This window comes from Theropithecus gelada, chromosome 1 (assembly GCF_003255815.1).
Source record: "Theropithecus gelada isolate Dixy chromosome 1, Tgel_1.0, whole genome shotgun sequence".
Taxonomy (NCBI): Eukaryota; Metazoa; Chordata; class Mammalia; order Primates; family Cercopithecidae; genus Theropithecus; species Theropithecus gelada.
In genome coordinates, this window is record NC_037668.1 from 40353091 (window position 1) to 40380832 (window position 27742).

General features: G+C 54.6%; 3 protein-coding genes across 12 annotated transcripts in view; 2 read left to right on the top strand and 1 right to left on the bottom strand.

Annotated features, from left to right (window-relative positions):
- Positions 1-10893, top strand: FBXO6 (F-box protein 6). 2 transcript variants are annotated; one of them, XM_025401775.1, is made up of 6 exons: positions 1-165; positions 4198-4486; positions 8129-8255; positions 8798-8893; positions 10135-10270; positions 10477-10893. In XM_025401775.1, the coding sequence occupies exons 2-6, from the start codon at positions 4201-4203 to the stop codon at positions 10711-10713; spliced, it is 882 nt and encodes a 293-aa protein (XP_025257560.1). In that variant the 5' UTR covers positions 1-165; positions 4198-4200; the 3' UTR covers positions 10714-10893. The 2 variants fall into 2 exon arrangements, with proteins under 2 accessions (XP_025257560.1, XP_025257549.1); XM_025401764.1 differs by lacking the exon at positions 1-165 and adding an exon at positions 252-342.
- MAD2L2 (mitotic arrest deficient 2 like 2) lies at positions 2577-27723 on the bottom strand. 9 transcript variants are annotated; one of them, XM_025401842.1, is made up of 9 exons: positions 16837-17871; positions 16361-16412; positions 16153-16271; positions 14396-14467; positions 13699-13799; positions 12904-12998; positions 12516-12589; positions 11944-12036; positions 11328-11674 (listed from the first exon to the last, which is right to left on the bottom strand). In XM_025401842.1, the coding sequence occupies exons 2-9, from the start codon at positions 16398-16400 to the stop codon at positions 11639-11641; spliced, it is 630 nt and encodes a 209-aa protein (XP_025257627.1). In that variant the 5' UTR covers positions 16401-16412; positions 16837-17871; the 3' UTR covers positions 11328-11638. The 9 variants fall into 9 exon arrangements, 8 of the variants coding, with proteins under 8 accessions (XP_025257627.1, XP_025257610.1, XP_025257600.1 ...); XM_025401799.1 differs by having other exon boundaries at positions 11332-11680; positions 13660-13799; XM_025401855.1 differs by lacking the exon at positions 16837-17871 and adding an exon at positions 27333-27666 and having other exon boundaries at positions 11345-11680.
- The window catches only part of DRAXIN (dorsal inhibitory axon guidance protein), a 29792-nt gene continuing 28968 nt past the window's right edge, over positions 26919-27742 (top strand). Inside the window, exon 1 of the mRNA XM_025401751.1 lies at positions 26919-26949. The gene's annotated coding sequence lies outside the window, so the exon portion shown is untranslated. The remainder of the gene's footprint in view (positions 26950-27742) is intronic.

The following is a 27742-nucleotide window of genomic DNA, read 5'->3' on the forward strand; positions in this document are numbered from 1 at the left end:
AGGAACTAGTGCGGAGGTCCGCTGAGCTGCCTCGCGTTCAGGGAGTTTTGCCTTGCGGAGGAGGGGGGTGCAGGTGTGGGTGCTGAGCCGCCCGCCGCCTGGAGGGGGAGACTGAGCTTCAGGACACGCAGGCCGCAGCGAGGGCCCGGGCCCCAGGGACCTCAGGTTAGTCTTCCCGCGGCGAAGGTGCGGGGCCGGGCCGGGAGGGACGCAGCGGGGTCCGGGGCGGGGGTGGAGACCGAGCGCAGCGCGTGACGCGGCGGCGGGGCCGGGCGGGGCCCAGCGACGACGCCGCGGAGGCCGTAGGCTCGGGCCGACCCGGAGCTCCGCCGCTGCTTCCAGGTTGCGGCCCCGGGGGGACGGGCGGCGGGCGAGTGGGGAGCCGGGGTCTCAGGCGCCTGGGCGTTCACGGAGCCTGCGGGCGCTGGTCCGGGCGTCCAGGGCTGGGGGGCGCGGGCGGCTGGGCCCGGACTGGAGGCCTGGCCCCGGGGCCACCCGGGCGGAGGCTCGCGGCCGCCTCCACCCCTGCCACATCCCGAGGCCATTGCCGGATTCGGAGAACTGTCAGGGGACCTCCAGGCCCCCACGCGCCTGCGAGATCCGGCGCCTGCCTTTCCCCAGCCACGGTTTCTGTTTCCGAGAAACCGGTGAAGTAAGAGTGCCCCGAGAGCTTGCTGGGAGGGTGGGTGCGGTGAAGGCCAGCACGAGACGCCGGGCCGGGCAGTTGGGGAACCCTATCGGTGTGAGGGCTTCCTAGGGCTGGCATGGACTTCCCCACCACAAAATGCCCCGTGTGGGGGCGGGGAAGGGGCGCAAGAAAATGCGGACTGGGCCAGAGACCAGACTTCAGTCACCACGGTAGGAAGCTATTGGTGCCTAAACGCCTCTAGCCTGGAGCCCAGTGACTTTTATTTGGTCTAGAGTCTAGACAGTGACTTTAGAAGTTGCCAGCGTTTATTTATTTATTTTAGGCAGTCTTGCTCTGTCACCCAGGCCGGAGTGCAGTGGCATGGTCACAGCTCACTGCAGCCTCCACTTCCTGGGCTCAAGCGATCCTCCTGCCTCAGCCTCCTGAGTAGCAGGGACTACAGGCACGGGCCACCAGGTCTAGCTAATTTCTTTTCTTCTTTTTTTTTTTTTTTTTTTTTTTTTTTTTGAGACAGAGTCTCACTCTGTTGCCCAGGCTGGAGTGCAGTGGTGCGATCTCAGCTCACTGCAACCTCCACTTCCCGGGTTCAAGCAATTCTCCTGCCTCACCCTCCTGAGTAGCTGGGACTACAGGCACCCGACACCACACTCAACTAATTTTTATATTTTTATAGAGACGGAGTATTACCATATTGGCCAGGCTGGTCTTGAACTCCCGACCTTGTGATCCGCCCACCTCGGCCTACCAAAGTGCCGGAATTACAGGCATGAGTCCCCACCCCCAACCTAATCTCTTTTTTTCCTAGAGACAGAGTCTCACTATGTTGCCCAGACTACAGGCATTTTTAAAATTGACAGGTTTTACATTTTTTTTCGAATGCTACATTTGCTTCTCATAACTTAGAAGACTTGGCCACATTGAGTTTTTTTTTTTTTCCCCTATCAAAGCCTTTTTCTTTTTGACAGTTTTGCTGTTGCCCAGGTTGGAGTGCCATGGAGGAATCATGGCTCACTCTGCTCCAGCGGGCTCCTTCTTTCCCTAGAGTGTGACCGCAGCAGGCCTCATGGACTCTAAGTTAGAAAACCTCTGAGGGGCCGGGTTTGGTGGCTCACACCTGTGAGCTACTGCAGCCTTGACCTCCTGCGCTCAGGAGATCTTAATACCATAGCCTCCCGAGTAGCTAGGACCACAGGCACTGGCCACTATGCCCGGCGAATTTTTTTCACTATTTGTAGAGACAGGGTCTCCCTGTGTTGCCAAGGTTGCAAAGCATTTTTTCTCTTTTTTTTTTTTTTTTTGGAGGAGTGTCTTGCACTGTCACCCAGGCTGGAGTGCAATGGCGCAATCTCGGCTCACTACAACCTCTGCCTCCCGGGTTCACGATTCTCCTGCCTCAGCCTCCCAAGTAGCTGGGATTACAGGTACACATGACCAAACTCGGCTAATTTTTTGTATTTTTAGTAGAGACGAGGTTTCACTATGTTGGCCAGGCTGGTCTCGAACTTCTGCCCTCCTGATCCGCCCACCTTGGCCTCCCAAAGGGCTGGGATTACAGGCTTGAGCCACCGCTCCCAGCTTGCAAAGCATTTTTCACGAGGCACAAGTACCTCACCTGTTTTCTCTGCCATGTAAAGTATTCCTCCCCGGGCAGGAGTCAGCATACACCCACCCTCCGGTTTTCTGGGATGGGAGCTTTCAGAAGACTATGAACTGCTGCTATGGCCAAGCCTCTATGGAAAATCAGAAGAGGCCACAGCAAAAGGCTGGGTGCAGTGGCTTATGCCTGTAATCCCAGCACTTTGGGAGGCCGAGGTGGGTGGATCACCTGAGGTCAGGAGTTCAAAACCAGCCTGGCCAACATGGTGAAACCCCATCTCTACTAAAAATAAAAAATTAGCGGGGTGTGGTGGCGGACACCTGTAATCACAGTTACTTGGGAAGCTGAGGCTGGAGAATTGCTCGAACCCAGGAGGTGGAGATTGCAGTGAGCTGAGATCCCACCACTGCACTCCAGCCTGGGCAACAAGAGCGAAACTCTGTCTCGGGGATGGGGGAGGGAAAAAAAAAAAGAGGCCAGCAAGGTTCTGTTTCCCTGCTTGTAGGTGGAGAACATTCTCCTCGTGTGTAAGCAGATGAGGCCCACCTGAGTGACAGGGCAGAGCCCTGGCTGCTGGCCAACCCCCACCTACCTGGGGCAAGTACCTGGGATCCCCTTAGGGGACTAATAGGTGCCCCCAGGTAACAGATTCAGGCCAGGGCTGTGGCACTGCTTGAAGTTTTCTAGAACCCGTGTGCAGTGCAGAGGTACAGGGAGGACAGTGTTGAGGGCAGTGTTGAGGGCAGGTTTGTGCTGGCAGCAATGCTGACCGAAGATCTGTGTTTCACTTGGTTCTCCTGGCCCTTCCAGGGTCGGGACAGTTACCCCCTCCTTTCCACAGCTTCCCAACTAGTCACTGCAGACCAGGATTCAAACCCAGGCAGTCTTCTCAGGCACCCTCCATCTGATTTTTGTTTTCCGGCCATCTCCAAGTAGATTCTGGCCTGACACCCAAGGCAGCCCAGCCGGGTGCTGTGGGGGCTTCCATGGGGTTGTTTGATCACATCTGACTTCCAGGCCAGAGTGAGCTTCTGGAGAGAGGCAGGTGGTTTCTCAGCGCTAGCCATCCACTGAATGAACATTCATGAATCTGGGATGTAAAAATGATTTTATATTCTGGCCAGGCGCGGTGGCTCTCACCTGTAATTCCAGCACTTTGGGAGGCCAAGGCGGGTGGATCACGGGGCCAGGAGATTGAGACTATCCTGGCTAACACAGTGAAACCCTGTCTCTACTAAAAATACAAAAAAATTAGCTGGGCATGGTGGCATGTGCCTATAGTCTCAGCTACTTGGGAGACTGAGGCAGGAGAATCGCTTGAACCCAGGAGGCGGAGGTTGCAGTGAGCCAAGATCGCACCACTGCACTCCAGCCTGGGCAACAGAGCAAGGCTGTCTCAAAAAAAAAAAAAAAAAAGGATTTTATATTCTAACAATGAATCCAGAGCATTAAAATAACAACAATCACCAAAACCCTCACAGAACTTTGCAGATAAGTGTGGCCTCCACAAAATCTTACAGTCCACCCAAACCACTGGCTTTAAAATTAAGCAATTTTTTCTTAAATTGGGGAGGAGCCTTTTAAAATATGTGTCTCTAAAGACTTTCCTACTTGTATTGCACTATTGTATTCTGAATGTGGGTCCCATGACTACTCTTTCCACTGAGGGGCTACTGTTTACTGGAAGGACCCTCAGCCTCCGAAATGCTCTTTTGTGGTTTTGTTGTTTTTGTTTTTGAGCCAGGGTCTTGGTCAGTTGCCCGGGCAGGGGTGCAGTGGCGCGATCATAGCTCACTGTAGCCTTGAACTCCCAGGCTCAGCCTCTGCCTCAGCCTCCCAACTAGCTGGGACTCCACGCGTGTGCCACCACACCTGGCTAATGCAGGGTTGGAGAGGAGTCCCTGGCCTAGACCTCCCTGGTCAGGCTCATAACCGCTGTCCCCCACCACAGGCCATGGATGCTCCCCACCCCAAGGCAGCCCTGGACAGCATTAACGAGCTGCCTGAGAACATCCTGCTGGAGCTGTTCACGCACGTGCCCGCCCGCCAGCTGCTGCTGAACTGCCGCCTGGTCTGCAGCCTCTGGCGGGACCTCATCGACCTCATGACCCTCTGGAAGCGCAAGTGCCTGCGAGAGGGCTTCATCACCGAGGACTGGGACCAGCCCGTGGCCGACTGGAAGATCTTCTACTTCCTACGGAGCCTGCACAGGAACCTCCTGCGCAACCCGTGCGCTGAAGGTGGCATGGGGGCAGGGTGGAGGCCGCCACCGGGCTCGTTCCTTCCCATCCTTGGGCCTTGGCACTTGTGATTCCCACGCTACCTGGAATGTTCTCTAATCCTAAACACCCACCTCACTCCCTTGGTTCCTTCTCATTCTTCAGGTCTCAGTTCAGAGACCTGCCCTGTGCTCCCAATCTAAAAACAGCACTCTCCACCTCCAGCATAGCACCTCCATTTCATGCCCTGTAACATTTTTGACCAGGCGCGGGGGCTCACGCCTGTCATCCCAGCACTTTGGGAGGCTGAGATGAGCGGATCACCTGAGGTAAGGAGTTGGAGACCAGCCTGGTCAAAATGGCGAAGCCCTGTCTCTACTAAAAACACACGAAATTGGGCATGCTGACCCACACCTAGAATCCCAGCTGCTCGGGAGGCTGAGGCAGGAGAATCGCTTGAACCTGGGAGGCAGAGGTTGCAGTGAGCTGAGATGGCTCCACTGTACTCCAGCCTGGGCGACAAGAGTGAAATTTAGTCTCCAAAAGAAAAAGATTTTTTTCAGACTTTCCTTATTTTTTTCTGCCACAAACTTCAAGTTCCAGTGGCCAAATGGACATTGTTTGCTACACTATAGCATCCACAGTGACACCCGCACATAGCAGGTGCCCAAGAAATGCTCGTTGAATGAACAAGCACACTGCAGACCCGCCTGTCCCCCAGAGTACAGCCCAAGCTGCCTCATGTTGACCAAGGGCCTCCTCTGTGTCAGGTATTCATGGGAGATCTTTACAAATGTACTTACCCATCCTCCTGTTAGCCCCATTATACAAACAGACAAAATGAGGATCCAGAGGGGCCTGTGATCACAGCTGAAGGTCCCCACTTAGCCTGTTACATTATCTTGTATTTCCCAGGCATTTTTTTCCCTTTTCCCTTCCTTCGTTTGGTACCTGCTATGTACCAGGCACCACGCTTCCCATATATATATATATTTTTAATTAGAGACAGGGTCTCACCGTGTTGCCCAGACTGGTCTCGAACTCCTGGGCTCAAATGATCTGCCTGCCTCAGCCTCCCAAAGTGCTGGAATTATAGGCATGAGCCACCATCCACCCCGGACACACCATACTTCCTGTTGGGACTCCAGCAGCAACTGATTTTGAGACCTGGTTTGTGTACTTAGAACCTCCTTGCTATCTGTGTACTCTCTTCATCCTCATCAGGATCCTGGGAGATTGGCCGGGTGCAGTGGCTCATACCTGTAATCCCAGCACTTTGGGAGGCTGAGATGGGTGATTACTTGAGGTCAGGTGTTCAAGACCAGCCTGGACAACATGGTGAAACTCCATCTCTACAAAAATACAAAAAAATTAGCCAAGCATGGTGGCAGGCACCTGTAATCTCAGCTCCTCAGGAGGCTGAAGCAGGAGAATCGCTTGAACCCAGGAGGTGGAGGTTGAAGTGAGCCAAGATTGTGCCACTGCACTCCAGCCTGGGAAACAGAGTGAGACCCTGTCTCTGAAAAAATAATTTAAAAATAAAACAAATAGGCCAGGCACGGTGGCTCATGCCTGTAATCCCAGCACTTTGGGAGGCCAAGGCAGGCAGATCACTTGAGGTCAGGAGTTCGAGACCAGCCTGGCCAACATGGTAAAACCCTGTCTCTACAAAAAATACACAAATTAGCTGGGCATGGTGGTGGGCACCTGTAATCCCAACTACTTGGGAGGCTGAGGCAGGAACACTGCTTGAACCTGGGAAGCGGAGGTTGCAGTGAGCTGAGATTGCGCCACTGCACTCCAGCAGCCTGAGTGACAGAGGGACACTGTCTCTCTCTCTCTCTCTCTCTCTCTCACACACACACACACACACACACAGAGGAACCTGGGAGATGCCAAGACAACTAGGGTGGACTCCATTGTATAGATGGGGAGCTTTGGGCCCGAGATGAGTGACTTCCCCAAAGATGCACAATTGCCCAGCTTCCAGGGTTTGGTCCTGACAGATAAAGGCCTCAAACTCCCCCCACCCCAAATCCCAGAGCCCCCATAGACAGCGCCCGACACTCAGTCCCTCTGCCTGCCCCAGATTTCATTCAGAAGCTGCCCACTCAGCTTCACACCGCCTAACGGAGCTGGCCTTGCAGCCTGGCCTGCCCGGGGCCGGCAGTGTTCAGTCAAGCCTTGCTGAGATACCCCCAGGTCTGTACTCAGCGTCAGCCCAGCTCCTAGATTTCTGTATTACTCCTCTGGTTCTCTACTGGGGACCCCAGAGCACCTGAGAATAGCGGGCTTCTGGAGGGGGAGCAAGCCATTGGAAAAGTGCCCCAGTGATTGCCTGGGCAGCACCGGTAGAGAAGCGCCCTTGTTTTCTAAGGTCCTCTAAGTTCAGTGTGAACAGGGTGATCGCCCCCCTGAACCCACCAGGCCCACCTAATGGAAGTCCACCCATGAATGTTACCACACCGCCCAGCCCAAAGGGTACCGGTTCCTCCACTTAGCACTCTTGCCCTGGGCCATCTGGGCCCTATGGGAATCTTGGTTCCCATGACCACCAACAAACCCACAAACCCATCCTCTAGGGCCTCCAATCTGGGTTATGTCGTTAACCAAGGGCCTCTCCCTCCTGGACATCTGGGGTGCCATCTGGGTCAAGTAAGCAGTCTGTGTTGGGATGAACACTTGTTAGCCTTTTTTAAAAAATTATTTTACTTATTTTAAAAAAAAAGAGGCCGGGCGCGGTGGCTCAAGCCTGTAATCCCAGCACTTTGGGAGGCTGAGATGGGCGGATCACGAGGTCAGGAGATCGAGACCATCCTGGCTAACACGGTGAAACCCCATCTCTACTAAAAAATATAAAAAATTAGCCGGGCGAGGTGGCGGGCGCCTGTAGTCCCAGCTACTCGGGAGGCTGAGGCAGGAGAATGGCCTAAACCCGGGAGGCGGAGCTGGCAGTGAGCTGAGATCCGGCCATTGCACTCCAGCCTGGGGACAGAGCGAGACTCCGTCTCAAAAAAAAAAAAGAAAAAAGAAAAGAAAAAAAGGGTGTCGCTATGTTCCCTAGGCTGGTCTTGAACTCCTGGATTCAAGCGATCCACCTGCCTCAGCCTCCCAAAGTGCTGGGATTACAGGCCAAGCCACCGTGCCTGGCCTCACATTAGTCTTTGAGGACAGTACTCTCACAGGTCCCTCATAATTTCATTTTTTGAGAACTGATACTTGGGTATTTCCCAGAGTTCCACCGCAACATGGAAGTAAGGAAGGGGTTGGTTTAGAATTTCTCGTAACACGCATTTTCTCCAGCTGTGTGTTAGGAGTGAGGCCAGTTTGGGACTGTGTGGGAGGGACAGAGTCAGGTCGGAGCTGATATGGTGAGGACAGGTGGGAATGTGTTGGAGGGGTGCTTTGTAGGGGTGCTCCAGGGTGCAGTTGGGGTATACTTGGGCTGGTGGGGTACCTTGGCTACACAGTGCCCTTGAGAAGGAACAAGCTTGTTAACCCTTTGGTGTCCACAGCCCCAGAAACCTGAGCATGAGCAAATTCTGCCTCCCAAGAAGGTCACTAACACCAACCACCCTCCCTCCCGCCCTCCCGGGACCAGGTGGGGAGGGCTGTATTTTGGATTTACACAGGGGGTCTCACCTCGGCTTCTGTTCTTCCTAGAGGATATGTTTGCATGGCAAATCGATTTCAATGGTGGGGACCGCTGGAAGGTGGAGAGCCTCCCTGGAGCCCACGGGACAGATTTTCCTGACCCCAAAGTCAAGAAGTATTTTGTCACATCCTACGAGTAAGGCAAACTGAACCTACCAGGCTTGCATGGAGGGGACAGAGGGTTAGGACACCTCTGCCAAGTCTCAGGCAAAGTCTTCTAAGGGAAGGCCTCTCTGTGAAGCTCAAGGGAGGTGGCCCCAAAACTTGCCCAGAGTCACTGCTTCCTGGAGTCACTCAGTGCTGTGTTCATGGACAGTGGGGATGGGGATCACTGAAGCAGGCCAGGAGTCCATTGGGTGGTTAAGATAAGCCAGGGCTATCTACAGGCATCCATCCCTAAGCTAGGAACTTGAGTTTACAAGAGTGCCCTGCCTGGTGCCCTGGAACACTGGGCCTTTGGACTGGAATCAGATGCCACCCAGGCACAAGTGGGTCAGACTCCCTCCTACACTGGAGGAGAAACCAGTCAGCCCCAGCCAGTGCCTGTCCTGCAGCGGCCAAAGGATACCCTAAGTCCCCAAACCACCTCCCTGGGCTCACAGGGGCTGCCAAGGCTTGGGTGAGGGGGGGCCATGCATAGCACACCCAGGTACGCAAGCCCCCAACTCTGCTCCCCAGAATGTGCCTCAAGTCCCAGCTGGTGGACCTTGTAGCTGAGGGCTACTGGGAGGAGCTACTGGACACATTCCGGCCGGACATCGTGGTTAAGGACTGGTGAGTAGGGTCCATGGCCTGTGTCCCCGACTCTACATGCTCGTCTTACTGCTGTGCCGGGTGAGACAAGCCATAGCAAGTGCCCACTGTGCCCAGCAGTGTCCTAGAGCCAGGTAGCCCTGGCCTCTGCCCCCGCTCTGTGCCCAGACCCTGCGGCACCTCCTGGCCTCCCCACCACCCTGTGACGGAGTCAGCAGGACACAGCAGCGCCAGTGTGCAGATGAGGAGGCTGAGGCCCCCAGCTGGGTTGTCATGGACAGGCACTTTTTTTTTTTTGAGAGTCTCGCTCTTTTACCCAGGCTGGAGTGCAGTGGCGCGATCTTGGCTCACTGCAGCCTCCACCTCCCACGTTCAAGCGATTCTCCTGCCTCAGCGTCCCGAGTAGCTGGGATTACAGTTGCCCACCACCACGCCTGGCTATCTTTTTAATCATTTTAATACAGATGGAGTTTCACCATGCTGGTCAGGCTAGTTTCAAACTCCTGACCTCAAGTGATCCACCCACCTTGGCCTCCCAAAGTGCTGGGATTACAGGCGTGAGCCACTGTGCCCGGTCAACGCTGACAGGCACTCGGGCAACAGAGGACCTCAGGCCTCTCTGGACTGGGTGGAAACCCCCAGGTCCCCTGACCTACCTGCCTCCGCAGCTCCTTTTCCTATTCATCCCATGACTCTTTTTTGAGCTCCTACTCTGTGCACAGAAGTGTGCCAGGCTCTGGCTTGGCCGGTGGCAGAAGCAGGACCCCAGTTCTAGGCAGGCCCCAGGGCCGCCACTCTGAGGATAAATGGGCGAGGCTGGAGGAGTATGCAGAGCTGCAGAGGGGAGAGGTGGCTGGGCTGGGCTGAGCAGAAGGTGAGCTCTGTGCCAGCCCCATTACACAGGCCACCCCCTTGACTCTCCCACTGAATCCACAGCCTGGTCCATTGTAAGTACAGGTGACGTGGCTTGGACAGACCAGGCCTCTCTGGAGGGGTCTTTTGCTTTTTGAGGTCACATCTTTAGTAGGATGCCCGAAAGGGTCCCTTTTCTCAGATGGGGTAACTGAGGCCAGTATGGACCAACTGTTTACCCCCAGGCCACAGTGGGGCATAGGGAGCGCTGCCAGCTGGGCCTAGCAGGCAGAGCAGTGTTGGCTGATGGGAAACGAAGCTCCAAGCTCCAATGTGTAGGTCCCCCCTGCCCCCAGTGCTGGGGCCAGCCCTCGGTGGCTTGGACACAGGGCTCTCAACCCCTCCACCAGGTTTGCTGCCAGAGCCGACTGTGGCTGCACCTACCAACTCAAGGTGCAGCTGACCTCAGCTGACTACTTCGTGTTGGCCTCCTTCGAGCCCCCACCTGTGACCATCCAACAGTGGAACAATGCTGCATGGACAGAGGTGAGGCCTCACCCACTTGCTCTCTCTACCCACTCCTCCCAGGGCCAGGATGGCAGGAAGCAAGGGGCAGCCTCAGGGCCCAAGGTGCCCCTGCTCTCTGGCCTGGAGCTGTTGCCTTCCCACCTGGGCAGCTCTCTTAGAGGACCTGGCTCCTGCCTTCCCCTCCCCAGTCCTGGTGGTCACTTCCTGTCCCCTCCTCCCGGCAGGTCTCCTACACCTTCTCAGACTACCCCCGGGGTGTCCGCTACATCCTCTTTCAGCACGGGGGCAGTGACACCCAGTACTGGGCAGGCTGGTATGGGCCCCGAGTCACCAACAGCAGCATCGTCGTCAGCCACAAGAGGACCAGGAACCAGGCCTCCTCCGAGGCTCAGCCTGGGAAGAAGCATGGACAGGAGGAGGCTGCCCAATCGCCCTACCAAGCTGTTCTCCAGATTTTCTGACAGCTGTCCATACTGTATCCGGGTCAGCCAGAGGTTCCTCCATGCAGGAGCTGAGCATGGGGTGGGCAGTGAAGTCCCTGTACCAGCGACTCCTGCCCCGGTTCAACCCTGCCAGCTTGTGGAAACTTACTGTCACATAGCTCTGACGTTTTGTGTCAATAAATGTTTTCAGGCTGGGCACGGTGGCTCACGCCTGTAATCCCAGCACTTTGGGAGGCCAAGGCGGGCAGATCACGAGGTCAGGAGATCGAGACCATCCTGGCCAACATGGTGAAATCCCGTCTCTACTAAAAATACAAAAAATTAGCCGGGCGTGGTGGCGGGTGCCTGTAGTCCCAGCTACTCGGGAGGCTGAGGCTGAGCTTGCAGTGAGCCAAGATCACGCCACTGCACTCCAGCCTGGGAGACAGATCGAGACTCCGTCTCAAATAATAATAATAATAATAATAATAAATAAATAAATAAATATAAAAAAATTAAAAATACATGTTTTCAGTAAAATCAGCCTGGGGTTGGTTTTAGGAGTGGGGAGAGGGGGTCCCTGGCATTTTGGTGGAGAAGCAGCACCCCCCCACCAGGTTTTCCCCTGGCCATACCTGTCCCTCCCACTCTGGTTAATGATGGCATCAGCTCAGCCCAGCCCTTGGGGCCCCTTTATTGAAAGAACTCACAGCACAGTATTTGAGACAGACAGTGTTTGCCGGCGGAACCCCAGGAGGCTGAGAAGTTGAGGTTGCGGCATCCTTCACTGCCTCCTGGGGGAGGCATCCTCCAAGCAGACCTGAGCGGCCCCGGGCTGGGGCGGGCGATCCACACACAGAGGCGATAAGAGCACTTGGAATCAGGGCAGCCATGCAGCACTGCCCTAGGCGGGGATCCCCCAAAGTCTGACAGTTCGGGCATCAGTGAGGTGGCAGATACCCCCTCAGCTGCCTTTGTGAGCACGCTCTTCCACGTAAAGCTGCATCTGACAAACACAAACAAACAGCTACAGTCAGCGAGACAGCCAGGGCATCCCTGCTGGAGGACACAGAAGCACCTGGTGGGCAGATCTCCGCCAAGGGTGGGGCCTCGTGGCCATAGCCGAGGTGGAGAAGAGTAGAGACGGGAGGAGCCCTCCACCAGGCATTCCCTCGTTCTCTCCCCCAAGCCCTCTAGTAAGGCCTCAGTGCCGGGCCTCACTTCCTAAGCAGCCCCTAAATAAGCTTCCCATGTCCCCACGAAGCTCACCTTTAAAATGTCCGACGTCATGGTTTTTAGTGGTATCAGACGGGGGTCATGCATGTGGACATCCTGCTCATCTGCCAGGATCCAGGGGAAATCCTAGGGAGGGGACAAAGGTCAGGGGGGTGACGGAGCTGGGCCCTTGCCTGCCCTCACTTTGCTGTCCCTCCCACTCCAGACCAGGGGCCTACAACCTGAGCCTCAGAATCACTAGGAAGCTGTTGGTGATGCAGACCCCAGGCCCCCCCCCATTCCCCACAGAGGCCAAGTCCATAGAACCCAAGGGACAAGCCCCAGGCACCAATGCTGAACCTGATGGGCCAGGACCCCTCCCTGGAGAGCCCCCACTTCAGAAGAGCCAGGATGAGCTGGGGGCCCCAGCAGGTGGCTCCACCTGAGCTCCTCACTGCCCCAAGTGCCCAGATGGAGCAGTGGCCAGGCCTGAGGACCTGCTGGGTACCAGGCACTGCTGCACCAATATAATGGATGGCTGGCCACAGGCAACGCCCCTGCCTGCCTGAAACTGCCACATCACGTTTCTAGAGCCTGCACCCAGACCCAGACCCGTCTCATCTCACCTTGATGACCTGGATCTTCTCCATGTTGCGAGTGGCGGCTTCTCTTGTGTGCACTAGGACTGTGAAGGTACAGCCTGGAGAAGCAAGAGGTTGGTGGAGGCTCCCCTGCCGCCCTGGTGCCTGCCACTGGGCCCAGCCTCTTCCCACTTCCCTTGCTGGCTCGGCAGCACCCCCAGAGCAGATGGCAAAGCAAGTGCTAAGAAAAGCCCCAGTCAATAGGGAGATGGAAGCCAGGTGGAATCAATCAGGGAAGCTTCCCAGAGGAGGTGGACTCTCAGGGTTAGGAAGAGATGAGTCTCAGAGCAGCCAAACATGGACCTGGGAACACAGACCAACCCGAGACAACCGTGGAAACGCCAAGGGAAGAGAGGGTGGGGAGTGGACACACCTGGGGGGTTGTGGTCCAGGACGGCATCGCACACGCTGATCTTCAGGATGAAGGCTCGGAGCAGCTGCTCCACGTGAGACAACAGGGAGTCTGAGCTGAGAGGAGAGGAGGTCTTCCCATCACACTGGCGCCCTCCCCTCCACCCCAGGCATCAAGCCTGGATGTAGACCTGGGGTACAGAACCCCCTCCAGTGCCTCTGAGAGTGCTGCATGCCTAGGACCCAGCTCCCTATCCGGTCCACACAATTCAAACCAGCAAGGGAGTTTACAAGAAATGCCCAGCCCCACCCCAGACAAAGTCAGAATTTGGCGGGGGGCAGGGGAGATAGAGGCGATCTGAGGAGGCCTCCCTAGGTGATTTTAATGTGCAGCCAGGCCCAAGAACCAGGACACCAAGCCAGGAGGGGAAAGGGCTTGCCTAAGGCCACACAGCCTGTGGGGACAGGTTGGGCATAGATTCCAGTGCCCTGACCTCACCATCGGAAGCATGCAGTTGACCAACTAACATATGTGCCAAAGGTCAACTTCAAGTTGACTGGACACTTGCCTGAGGAGTCAGAAAACTGGTTCTGTGTCCTGGGCTCTGCCCCTACCCAGGTGACCCTGGGTAGTTCATGTCATTTCTCTGGACCCATCTCAGCTGCTCACAGGCTGTCCCCTTGTCAGGCTGGCGCATCTTGCCCTTTCTCCTCCCAGGCCTTTTCCAAGGTATTCAAGGGCCGCCTTAAAGGGGTGGGTGTGTTGCCAGAGACAGACCTGCTGCCAGCTAGTGGGCGAGGGGCAGGGGCAGCCCACCTGATGGACAGCAGTGGAGGCTGGGTGATCTCAAAGACGAATTTCTCCACTGGGCGGTGCTCTTTATCCAAAATCACCACCACCACTTTCTCCACATCATTCTGCAAGGAGAGGAACCCCCGCTGCAGAGCCAGGCACCCCACCCCCACTCCACCACCCCGCCTCCACCCCCTTGCCCAAGGAAGGAGGGGAAGCGGCCCACTCACAGCCCGGCTCAGCTGCTAGGCTGGGCGTCCCCAAGAGCCCAGATAGCGCGGGTTTGAGAAGCTGGCACCCTCCGGTATGAGCAGTGCAGGCTGAGGGAATAACCAGGCCCCATAGGGAAGGTCCCAGGAAGTCTGAGATCAGGACTAGATGGGGAAGAAACCCTGAGGGGCTCAGCTCAGACAGAACGTTTAGCGTGGAGAACAGGGAACGGATGTGAGAAGAACCTAGAATCCACCAGGGCAGTCCCTACTCACAGCCAGCTTCAACCCAGGTTCCCAGGCCCAAGGCACCCTGCACATGGCCCACATGCCTTGGAGCCTGCCCCTGGGTTGGGATGGTCTCCAGAGTGCAGGGAACAGGCTTCTGGGTATTGGAGCCATGAAGACGCCACAGAGTCCTAGCATCACCCCATCCCAGAGTTGGACTATGAGCATAGAGGGACAGGGGTGAGCATGGGGTGAGGTGGCTGGGGAGCCCAGTGCACCCTCACCTTCTCCAAGAGTGGCTTGACGCAGTGCAGCGTGTCCTGGATATACTGATTCAGCTCCGGGTGGCAGGACATCTGCACACAACACCATGCGGCTGGTGAGGCCCAAAGCACAGATGGGGAAACCATCCAACACGACCAGGAGCCCAAGGCCCCGTCTGCCTTCCGTCAGAGGCCCAGCAGCTCTCCAGGGCCCCCGACCCAGAAGACCCCACTTTCCCTCAAGAGGCTAACAACTGTGAATTTATCCATGGAGAAAGAAGTTAGAAGATAAGAACTCAGGCTGGGCGCAGTGGCTCACTCCTATAATCCTGGCACTTTGAGAGGATAAGGTGGGTGGATCGCCTGAGGTCAGGAGTTTCAGACCAGCCTGGCCAAAATGGCAAAACCCCGTCTCTACTAAAAATACAAAAATTGGCCAGATAAGGTGGCATCTGTAATCCCAGCTACTCGAGAGGCTGAGGCAGGAGAATCACTTGAACCTGGGAGGCAGAGGTTGCAGTAAGCTGAGATCAAGCCACTGCACTCCAGCCTGGGCAACAAAGCAAGACTCCATCTCAAAGAAAAAAAAAAGATAAGAACTCAATCCCAATATGAGCATTTAATATACCATTAGGGGTTCTTAATGTGGGGTCCATGGACTCCTCCAGAGTCTGAAAAGTCCCTAAAGTTGTATCTTTGTGCATGTGGGCATTTTTCCAGAAAAAGGATCCAGAAAAACGTAATCAGATTTCAAAAGTTAAGAACTAAGGAACTGTGTGGCCTCAGGTAAATTCCTTAACTTCTCTGAGCTTCAGTCACTTCATCATAAAGAAAAAGTGAGTAAATGCCAATTTTTTTTTTCCTTTTCCCTCTAAAGGTGACCTTCAACAACGTACTATGGGTTTGTTGTTGTTTGGATACTATGGGTTTGTTGCTGTTTGTTTGGATAAAGCCATCAAATATCGCCAGTGGAAAATGCAATTAATACATGTAACATACAGAACATCATAGCTTAGCCAGGCCTACCCAAACACACTCAAAACACTTACATTAGCCCACAGTTGGGCAACATTATCTAACACAAAACCTATTTCATAACAAAGTGCTCACGCCTGTAATCCCACCACTTTGGGAGGCCAAGGCAGACAGATCACCAGAGGTCAGGAGTTTGATACCAGCCTGGCCAACACAGCGAAACCTTGTCTCTACTAAAAATACAAAAATTAGCCAGGTGTGGTGGCACACGCCTGTAATCCCCAGCTACTCGGGAGGCTGAGGCAGGAGAATCGCTTGAAGCCAGGAGGTGGAAGTTGCAGTGAGCCAAGATCATGTAACTGCACTCCAGGCAGGGCGACACAGCGAGACTCAGTCTCAAAAAATAAAATAAAATGAAAAATAAAGTGCTGGCTTGGCCTGAAGTGGAAGAGGTTTTTTTTTTGAGACGGAGTTTTGCTCTTGTCACCCAGGCTGGAATGCAGTGGCACAATCTTGGCTCACTGCAACCTCCGCCTCCCAGGTTCAAGCGATTCTCCTGCCTCAGCCTCCTGAGTATCTGAGATTACAGGCGTTAGCCACCACGCCCAGCCAATTTTTGTATTTTTAGTAGAGACGGGGTTTCACCATGTTTGTCAGGCTGGTCTCGAACTCCTGACCTCAAGTGACCCGCCCGCCTCGGCCTCCCAAAGTGCCAGGATTACAGGCGTGAGCCACCACACCCGACCAAAGAGTTTTTAAAAGTCCACCCTGTACCCACTCTGTGGTTCTGGGACGTGACTCACCTGGACCGGCACGTTGTACTTCTTTCGTTTCTGGAAGATGCCCACAGGGTAGACCTCGCGCACGTAGAGGATGAGATGCACAGCCACCTCCAGGAACTCGCAGAGCACATCGGCCACCACTGCAGGGGGCACAAGCCGGTGGTGCGCTCGGGGAAGCCCGCCAGCCCAGACGCCCCCGCCCCCGACCCCGCAGGTCCAGCCTCCCTACCTTGGCCAAAGTTGAGGTCTTGTCGTGTGAGCGTGGTCATCCTTCCCGCTACCTGAGTGGTGGGGCAAGGGCAGAGGGTAGTTCCAGACACCCAGGAGCCCAGAACCCGCTCGCCTCCACCGTCTCTTCCCTCCCCACAGTCCGTGGGAACTGGGGCATGACCTCCCGCTTCGCACAGGCTCAGAGCAGCTGGGAAGAACCCCCAACCCGACGCTGGCGTCCGTGCTTGGCGGCATCAGCCTCTATCCACTGGCCGCCCGCGCCCCCTCGCTCCGCTGTCTCGGGGGGTGTAAAGATCACAGCGGTGCCCCTGAAAAGGGCAGGGCCGCGGACGCAGAGGGAAACAGCTGGATGCGCAGGGCCGGCAGTGCAAAGCGGGACACGCGGAAAGCAAAGCTGGGTTGGAATAAGACTCCGCCCCCTGCCCGGCCGCATCCCTCCCGGCGGGAATCCGCCCCCTCTCCCTCCCCTAGTACCGGCTCTGGGCTCGGTTCCCGCCCGAGATCGGGCCCGGCCCCGCCGCGGGGAGCCACCGACCGGACCGATCGCGCCTCCCGCTCAACCCGGGGCCTCGGCGCCGCTGGGTGACGTTCACAACGCTCCGGCGGGTCCTAGAGCCCGCCCCGCCCAGGCCACGCCCATTCCCGCGCAGTCCAAACCCGGCCTCGCACAGGGCGGTTCCGCCTGCGGGGACTAGGCTCCGGGGGACGGGGGCCGGGTCTCGGCGTCGGGGAGGGGCTGAGACCCGCCGCTCCACCTCCCTTCGACTTCAGGTGGGCGCGAAGAAAACACAACGTTGATCTCCAAGTTCCATCGGATTGCTACATATCTTCCCCCGAGGGCGTTTCTCTCGCTTTAGCACGCGCCGGAAGAGGGCGGGTAGGGGTTGCTGGGGAGGGCAAAGGGGAGGGCGCAGCTGGGGACTAAGGGCAGCCACATCTGAGCTAACCCGAGTCACCATTCCTGCAGCTGCCCACCTAAAAGAGGCTCCTCTGGCTCGGGGGCGGGAACAGGGGAGGACAGGGTTGCACCGGTTGTCAAGACCCGGGTGAAATTTTAAAAATAAAAAAAAGAGGGCGTGCACCGGCGCCGCCCCCGCCCCGCCCCCACCGGGTACCTAAATACAGCCTGGCCTGACGGCCCAACAGGATGAAACCTCCCCGCCCTACGCTTCAGAACAATAGCTGACCTTTATGGAGCTCCAGCCGAGTGCTGGGCACTGGGCTACGTGTGTCCCTGGATTATCTAAGTCCCCGGAGTAACTCCATGAGGCCGTTACTCTGACTGTTCCCTTTATACAGATGAGTGAAGCGAGGTGCAGAAGGGTGAATAACCTGCCGGAGTCTCCCAGCTAGTGGGGTGGGCGATGGCCGAGGTGCCTCCTGCCGCTACCTTTTACTGCTCCGAAGTCCCCCACGGACGTGGACTCCGTCTGGAAGTCCTGAAAGGGCCCTCAGAGATGATATTATTAAAATAATAAGAAATGACTAGCATCGAGTGCTTCTTATGTGTCAAACACTGATTCCTTTAATTCCCTCCTTAACCCTAGCAGCTAAATCTCCACTTTACAGCCCCACTTTACAGATGGTTAAACAGGCCCCGAAACGTTCTCTAATTCGCCAAAATCACACAGTGGGAATATAAACCTAGCTCTGATGCCTTTTCTGACACCAGGGCTTCCACTTATTTACAGCCCCCTTATTTTACAACTGAGAAAACTAAGATCTGAGAAGCAGCTACGGAGTTAGTGGGCAACAAGTCAGGACGAGAAGCCAAGAGGACTTTGTCTGCGACCTCCAGGGAGGTAAGAGCTTGTTAATCCCATCCGTCTGTTTGGTCACAGATCTAGCCAGGCTTGTTTATCATTTACAGCTCATTATAGGAGACCCGGATCCCTCCCCCGACCCCCTGATGCCTTCAAACCTGCATTTCCAGACTTCTAATGGGGAGAGAAAAGTAACTTGTAAGTAACCCATTAAGCTAGGAATGTCAGCAAAACATTTCTTCAAATGCAGTCCTAGGAAATCTGCATCAGAATCCCCTAGGAGCCCATTAATCACAGCTGCTGTGCTGCCCAGAGCAACCTGATCGAGGTGGGGTGCACAGCAGGGCACTGGCCCTTTAACAAGCTCCCCAGGGGCCCGGATGCCCAGCAAAGTGTCGGAATCGCCACAGAGGTTTGGACTGTTCCCAGAGAATATCTGCATTTTGTAAAAACATGATGCATTTTGTAAAATTGTGATGTAAAATCATCCGTCCAAAGGGACGGATGATTTTGTTTTAGGAACTGGTGCATTTGGCAGCACATTCTGGGCACAGCAACCCTTCTCAAGACGTGGGGATCCTGCCCACATCATGCCATTTCCACACAGAGCTGGCCAAACAGCTCACTGGCTTATAGACAGTGTCCCGTGGTTCCCTGAGATTGACTAATTGCAGAACTTGGGAAAAACAAGCGTCTTTCCTTTCCATCTCTGGAGGCTGCTTAAGCAGCTTTTGTATTAGTGACAGGCAGTGGCGGTCATAGGGGGCAACTCCTTGCAAAGGAGCCCTTCAGACTGGGGCCTGGGGTGGGGAAACTGAGAGTCAGGTGACTCCTGTGGGATGGCCTTCAGGACACAGTGTGAGGGGCACTGGGGCTCAAGTCAGGCCCTCCGTCCATGGACTCCCAGCCCCAGCCCTCTGCCCCGAGAAGACACATTACAAGCCACCCATAGAATTCCTGACACACAGAGCTAAGAACGTGAGAAAAACCTTGGGGGACATAAACTCAACCCTCATTTTTCCTTGGGGAAACTGAGGTCCCAACAGCTTTTGACACTGGGGTACCCACTTTGTCAACTAGAAACCTGTGGATAAAAATATCTGGGTTTGCAAATATCGTATGTTCTCACTTGTAAGCGGGAGTTAACCTATGGGGATGCAAAGGCATAGGAATGATATATTGAACTTTGGGGACTCTAGGGGAAGGGTGGGGAGGTGAGGGACAAAAGACTATGTATTGGGTACAGTCTACACTGCTCAGGTGACGGGTGCACCAAAAATCTCAGCAGTCACCGCTAAAGAACTTATCCATGTAACCCAAAATTATTGCAATTAAAAAAAAATGTCAGCTGGGCGCGGTGGGTGGCTCATGCCTGTAATCCCCGCACTTTGGGAGGCTGAGGCGGGCAGATCACCTGAGGTCAGGAGTTCGAGATCAACCTGACCAACATGGAGAAACCCTGTGTCTACTGAAAATACAAAATTAGCCAGGCGTGGTGGCACATGCCTGTAATCCCAGCTACTCGGGAAGTTGAGTCAGGAGAATCGCTTGAACCCGGGAGGCGGAGGTTGTGGTGAGCTGAGATCCAAGATCGCACCATTGCACTCCAGCCTGGGCAACAAGAGCAAAAACTCCATCTCAAAAAAAAAAAAAAGTCTGGGTTTGGGGCCTTGGGTTCAGATCCAATCACAAACAGAAGGAAGGTGGGCTAGGAAGCAGATGGGTAGGGATTCAAACCGATCTGACCCCAAACCCCCAAAAGGCTTCAGTCTCATTAGTGAAATGAACAGGCCAGACAGATGTTCCCTAAACCTCTGATGGCCTCAGGTTCCATGGGGGTGGGAGCAGGGGCAGGGGGCCGAGTCAGCATGGGCCCATCCGGGGAGCTCTGCCAACGCTCCATCCATGGACTCCTCAGCATCTGGTTTTGCATATCTTAATCGTATCAGCATGATGGATGGTCACGGGATCCAGATTACATTATGGGGTTAATTTATTACATTTTTGAACACCCGTCTGCTGGGAAACTGTTGTTCAAAGTTATTTGCATATTTTTCACCATAATGACAATATGTAGGAAGGCAGCTGGGAAGGAAGGATGGGTGTTTAGGGGGAGCCAGAGCTTATTTGCCAACTAGAGCAGGTCCCTGAGGATCTGCAATGGGGATGGAGGGAAAATCACTCCCAAGAGACATTGAAGTGGAAACTGAGAAGGTGAGCTGTGAGCACCAGCCCAGCAAAGAGAAAGACCTGCACGGGCAGAAGAGGACTGCTGGGGTTTATGGAAAACAAACACACAGTGAGTGAACCAGGTAATAAGGTTTCCAGCCCCCAGAGGTGATTCCAAGACCCCTCCCATCTCCACCAGGCTGATGGCAGAATGAAGGTTCCCAGGACACCAATCACATGGGTATGGGGGACACACAGAGTGAGCCACACATAGCCTGGTGACAATCTCCTGATACCCTGATGCTCAGGGGCCCATCCAGTTGCAATGACCCTGGGCAGGGACCCAGCCTCATTCATTATTTCAGTGCAGTGCCTAGCCAAATTCAGGTTCTCTCTCTCTGTCTTTTTTTTTTTTCTTTTCTTTTCCAGAGACAGGGTCTCTCCTTGTCACCCAGGCTAAAGTGCAGTGGGGCAATCATAGCTCACTGCAGCCTGAAACTCCTGGGCTCAAGAGATCCTCCTACCTCAGCCTCCTGGGTAGCTAGGATTACAGGTGTGCACCACCACACCTGGCTGATTTTTAAAATTTTTTGCAGAGGCAGGATCTCACCATGTTGCCTAGGCTGGTCTCGAACTCTGGGGCTCAAGTGATCCTCCTGCCTCAGCCTCCCAAAATGCTGAGATTACAGGCTTGAGCCACCATGCCCAGCCCAAATTCAGGTTCTCAGCGAATGTGTGTCAAATGAGTGGATGAAAGAATGAGTGACAGAGGAATGAAATGATGGTGGACAGTGGCTCATTACCACTTGCCTGACTTGAATCTCAACTGAGTCTGGATGAGGAGCAAAAGACATTGGCTTCAGTGCCTGGGCTATGGGCACTATGCAGAGAAAAGTTATTTTCAAAAACAAAAGCAAGGGCTGTGGCATGTTCCCTATGGTGTCCCCAGCACCCACTCGTCCTGCTCATGTGTCCAGCCTGCTGCTTCTCTCCCCAATGCTGCCCCTTAACCAGCTGTGAGGCTCTTCTTTCTCTGAACCTCAGTTTGCTCATCTGTAAAATAGGATAATGGTAGTTCCAATTTCATAGGATTGAGCAAAGAGCAAATGCTTATGTCCATGTTCATATTTATAAAAAATATAAAGTGCACAATGCCAGGCACAGTGGCTCACTCCTATGATCCCAGGTTTTTGGGAGGCCAAGGCAGACGGACCACTTGAGCTCAGAAGTTCGAGACAAGCCTGGGCAACATGGCAAAAACTCTACAAAAAATATAAAAATTAGCTGAGCATGGTGGCATGCACCTGTAGTCCCAGCTACTTAGCGGGCTGAGGTGGGAGGATCACTTGAGCCCGGGAAATCAAGGCTGCAGTGAGCCATGTTTGTACCACTGCACTCCAACCTGGGTGATAAAGTGAGACCCTGTCTCGAAAAATAAATAAACAAATAAAATGCACAATGCCTGGCACATAAATGCTCAATTAATGGCTGTTATGACAATGATATTAAGGTCTATATACACTATTTAAGCCCCCAGAACAAACACTCTGGACAAGCTGTCATGCTTTTCAAAACCCCATCCAAACCATCTTTAGCGGCCTCCCCATAGCTCCATTTCCATTTCCCAAGGCAGCAGGCAACTCCCAAGCTGCCCTAGGGAGGACACGTATCATCACGGAACAAGACGCCTAAAGACAAGGGCTTCCGGCCGACAGCTCCTCTCCGCTCTCATCTGCCTTCTGGTGTGAGGCCTGACCTGGACAGCTGTCCCAGATCTCGGGGTTCACTGCTGACCTGAGATGGCTTTCAACACTGCAGCCAGAGCAAGGCCTCACCCACCATTCCCTCTGTGGGATTCTACTGATTCCCAGTGTTGCTGACCCTTCGGTGGTCAGGGGGACCTTGCTGGTCATCTGCTCTTTTTTCATAGAGACAGGGTCTCGCTGTGTTACCCAGGCTGGTCTTGAACACTTGGCCTCCAGAGTTCCTACCTCAGCTTCCCAAAGCTCGGATTACTGGCATGAGCCACCACGCCTAGTCGTATGTTCTTAAACTTTGGGCTTCTATACAGAGACACAAAATGTCTCTTTCTCTTTTTTTTTTTTTTTTTTTTTTTTGAGACTGAGTCTCACTCTTGTCGCCCAGGCTGGAGTGCAATGGCGTGATCTCGGCTCACTGCAACCTCCGCCTCCTTGGTGCAAGCGATTCTCCTGCCTCGGCCTCCCAAGTAGCTGGGACTACAGGCATGTGCCACCACACCTAGCTAATTTTTTTTTACTTTTAGTACAGACAGGGTTTCACCATGCTGGCCAGGCTGGCCTTGAACTCCTGACCCCAAGTAATGTGCCCGCCTCGGCCTCCCAAAGTGCTGGGATTACAGGCTTGAGCCACTGCACCTGGCCCAGAGACACTAAATGTCTTACACAACATCAGGAGTGTCCAGATATATTCTGCAGCCATCCTGGGCCACAAGATAAGAACTTTTGGGCCGGGCGCGGTGGCTCAAGCCTGTAATCCCAGCACTTTGGGAGGCCGAGGCGGGTGGATCACGAGGTCAGGAGATCAAGACCATCCTGGCTAACATGGTGAAACCCCGTCTCTACTAAAAATACAAAAAATTAGCCGGGCATGGTGGCGGGCGCCTGTAGTCCCAGCTACTTGGGAGGCTGAGGCGGGAGAATGGCGTGAACCCGGGAGGCGGAGCTTGCAGTGAGCCGAGATCACGCCACTGCACTCCAGCCTGGGAGACACAGTGAGACTCCGTCTCAAAAAAAAAAAAAAAAAAGAGAACTTTTGATCCAGCTCAACTGCCATTTTAAAAAAAAAAACTTCTCTATGGAGATATAATTCACAAACCATAAACCGGGCGCGGTGGCTCACGCCTGTAATCCCAGCACTTTGGGAAGCTGAGGCAGGCGGATCACGAGGTCAGGAGATGGAGACCATCCTGGCTAACACAGTGAAACCCCGTCTCTAGTAAAAATACAAAAAATTAGCTGGGCGTGGTGGCGGGCGCCTGTAGTCCCAGCTACTCGGCAGTCTGAGGCAGGAGAATGGCGTGAACTGGGGAGGTGGAGCTTGCAGTGAGCCCAGATCACGCCACTACACTCCAGCCTGGGGGACAGAGCGAGACTCCCAGACTCCGTCTGAGAAACAAACAAACCAACCATGAAGTTCACCTTTTCACTGGGTGCAGTTCAGTGGTTTTTAGTATAGTCATAATGTTGTACATCGCTACTTTGTCATTCAGAACATTTTCATCACTCCCCATGTCTTGAGAAGGGTTGTTAATGCCCAAAGTGTGCTGCCGGGTACATCAGTTCCGAAACCACTAATCTACTTTCTGTTCCATGGACTGTCCAATTTTTTTATTTTTAATTTTTTTATTTTTTTTATTTTTATTTTTTGAGACGGAGTCTTGCTCTGTCGCCCGGGCTAGAGTGCAGTGGCCGGATCTCAGCTCACTGCAAGCTCCGCCTCCCAGGTTTATGCCATTCTCCTGCTTCAGCCTCCCGTGTTGGGACTACAGGCGCCCGCCACCTCGCCCAGCTAGTTTTTTGTATTTTTTAGTAGAGACGGGGTTTCACTGTGTTAGCCAGGATGGTCTCGATCTCCTGACCTCGTGATCCGCCCGTCTCGGCCTCCCAAAGTGCTGGGATTACAGCTTGAGCCACCGCGCCCAGCCAAATTTTTTTTATTTTTAATTTTATTTTTTGGAGACAGGGTCTCACTCTGTCACCTAGGCTGGAGTGCAGTGACGTAATAGCAGCTCACTGAAGCCCCAACCTCCTGGGCTCAAGCGATCCTCCCACCTCAGCCTCCCCAATAGCTGGGGCTACAGGTGTGCCCCATCACACCCAGCTAATTTTTATTTTATTTATTTATTTTTTGAGACAGAGTCTCTCTCTGCAAATCAGCAAACCTGCTAAAAACCTAAGTCGGATCATGTCTCTGCTCTGCTCTTGGTCCCTCTAAACAACCCAAGTCCTCCCCGTAGCCTTTGCAGGCTCACATTGTCAGAGGTGTCTGAACCAGAGCAACCTCATCTTGAGTAGGGGCTGGGTAAAATGAGGTTGATACTTACTGGGCCATATTCCCAGATGACTAAGGCATTCTAAGTCACAGTATGAGACAGGAGATCTGCACAAGGTACAGGTCATAAAGACCTTGCTGATAAAACAGTTTGCAGTAAGGAAGCCAGTCAAAACCCACGAAAACCAAGATGGCCACGAGAGTGACCTCTGGTCATCCTCACTGCTCCACTCCCACCAGCACCATGACAGTTTACAAATGCCACGACAACATCAGAACATTACCCTATATGGTCTAAAAAGGGGAAGCAAAGGCCGGGCACAGTGGCTCACCCCTGTAACCCTAGCACTTTGGGAGGCCAAGGCAGGCAGATTGCCTGAGGTCAGGAGTTTGAGACCAGCCTGGGCAACATGGCGAAACCCTGTCTCTACTAAAAATACAAAAAATTAGCTGGGCATGGTGGTGTGTGCCTGTAACCCCAGCTAATTGGGAGGCTGAGGCATGAGAATCGCTTGAACCTAGGAGGCAGAGGTTGCAGTGAACCGAGATCATGCCACTATAGCAGCCTGGGCAACAAAGTAAGACTGTCTCAAAAAAAAAAAGATAGAGGGGCTGGGTACTGTGGCTCTCGCCTGTAATCCCTAAGGCTAAGGCAGGTGGATCACCTGAGGTCAGGAGTTCAAGACCAGCCTGGCCAATATGGTGAAACCCCATCTCTACTAAAAATACAAAGTTAGCTGGGTGTGGTGGTGCGCACCTGTAATCCCAGCTACTCGAGAGGCTGAGGCCGAATTGCTTGAACCTGGGAGGTGGAGGTTGCAGTGAGCCAAGATCGTGCCACCGCACTCCAGCCTGGGTGACAGAGCAAGACTCCGTCTTAAAAAGAAAAAAAAAAGAGGGGAGGAGGCATGAATAATCCATCCTTTGTTTAGCATATCATCAAGAAATAACCATAAAAATGGGCAACCAGCAGCCCTCAGTGCTGTGCTGTCTATGGAGTAGCCATTCTTTTTATTCCTCTACTTTCTTTTTTTTTTTTTGAGACGGAGTCTCGCTCTGTCACCCAGGCTGGAGTGCAGTGGCCGGATCTCAGCTCACTGCAAGCTCCGCCTCCCGGGTTCACGCCGTTCTCCTGCCTCAGCCTCCGGAATAGCTGGGACTACAGGCGCCCGCCACCTCGCCCGGCTAGTTTTTTTGTATTTTTTTTTTTAGTAGAGACGGGGTTTCACTGTGTTAACCAAGATGGTCTCTATCTCCTGACCTCGTGATCCACCCATCTCGGCCTCCCAAAGTGCTGGGATTACAGGCTTGAGCCACCGCGTCCGGCTATTCCTCTACTTTCTTAATAAACTTTTTACTCTGGGGACTTGCCCTAAATTTTTTCTTGTGCGAGATCCAAGAACCCTCTCCTGAGGTCTGGGTCGGGACCCCTTTCCTGTAACAACATGGTCCCACCCCAGCTCCCCGTCTGATGTCACCTCGCTCTGTTCCAGCCTAACTCTTCTCCCCCAAACACACCAAGCACACTCCTGCCCCAGGACCTTTGCACTGGCTCTTCTGCTTTCAGCAGTCTTCTCCCCACAACCACGTGGCTCATTACCTTCTTTTCTTTGCCAGAAGAACTGCCCCACCAAAGAGGCCTTTCCTAACAACTTTATGTAAAACAACACCTCTTCCCTTCATGCTTTGTCTGTAATGTGCTTTCCTTTTCTTCATAGCACTAATCACCACCTGACATCATTTATTTTTATTTATTCACTTATCTTCTGTCTCCTTCACTAGAATCTGAGTTCCATGGGGGCAGGGATTCTTGTCCACGTTATTTATTACCCTACCTCTGGTGCTGGCCCATAGTAGGTGGTCAACCGGTATTTATGGGATGGGTGACTCAAACTTTTCTGTGAATAAACAGTCCAGTGTTCTCATCAATCCATCCTGGTGCCCACCAGACTAGTAATATCATAGTAACAATGGTAGCTAATTTTTCAGGAGCATTTCCTATGGACCATCCTTAGAAACGTTATCTCCTTACACAGGGCACTGCGTTCAATCCTGGAACCCTGAACTTTAGGTATAATCATGAGCTCAGAGGTTAGGCGACTCGCCCGAGACCACAAGAGACGGCATCAGAAGAGGAACACAGACATTTAGCCTGACGGCAGAACTGTGTTCTAAAACCTCAAAATCGTAATTTGCCACACGCTGGAGAAAGAAAACAGTCGAAATGGAAGCCACCTGGCGAGCGCTGGGCCCCAGGTGGGAGCGCTGCTTCCCACGTATGGGAGTCCGGCCCTATCGCTCTTTGATCTTTGCAGCGTCCGTGGCCCCACCGACCCCGTCGTGAGTTATGGGAGCCACGGGACCCATAACCCAGCATTCCCGGACTCCCAGCGTCGTCAGGACACGGCGCCCCGCGCAGTGATGGATGAGCCGGCCCCAGCGCTGGCTTTGTCCGGGTTGGGCCGGTCTGAGAAGCTTCAGGCCGGCTTTGGACGGGGCGTGGCGACAGCCGGGCCGCGTGTGTGTGTGTGTGTGTGTGTGTGTGTGTGTGTGTGTGTTGGGGCCGTTGTCTTTCTTCCTTCCCTACCGGAAAGGGGGCACGGGTGCGCCGTCGGCGCCCCAGGTGAGCTGGCAGCACTTTGAACACCCTTTGTACCCCCACATCCAGGAGCGACCTGTCGGAGAACCCCGCCCGCCCACTCTGCGCACTTTCTGCGGCTACAAAGGCCCCGCCGTTCCCCGTCCCGCCTCCCCAGCCCTGGGCATTTCTTCCGTCCCTTTTGACAGTCTAGGCGGAATAATCCTTTTGCGGACCCGGGCCCCTTCCCGGCCAGACGCGGCCGCAGCTGAGCGCGCAGCCTCGCTCCATTGTTGGGGTCCACCGAGGACCCCCCGCCGCGGCACTTTGTCGCCCTCCCGCCGCGGGGCCGCTCCAGATGCGCCACCGCTGCCGGAGCCCCTCCCGTCCCACGCGCCCTGGGCCGCGCCGAGGCGGCTCTTACGCACCGGGAGGAGTGGGCCCGCCTCGCCCGGTGCCCGCACGGCTGCTGGGCTGCGCCCGCCTTTGTCTGCCTCCTTTGTCTGTCCCGCGCCCTCGCGGCGGCGGCGCCTAGGCCTCTGGGGAGCTGGCCTAGAACGCGAAGCGCAGCTGCCGAGGGCGCGCTGGCCGGGAGCGCGCGGGGCCCGGCCAGGGGCTGCCCCTTGGCTGGGGGCAGTCGAGCCCGCCACCCGCCGCCCCTCCTCTGTCCCCTCCCCGCGCTCCCGCCCCCTTCCCTCCTGCCCGCCCACTCCCCCTTCCTTCCAGCCCCTCTCAGCCTGGGCACATCCTCCGGCTGCCCGCGCACCTCTCCACGCCGTCCCGGTTCCGCCGCTTGCCCTCGGCTGCGCTCGGCTCCAGCGGCCGCTTGGCCCCGAGC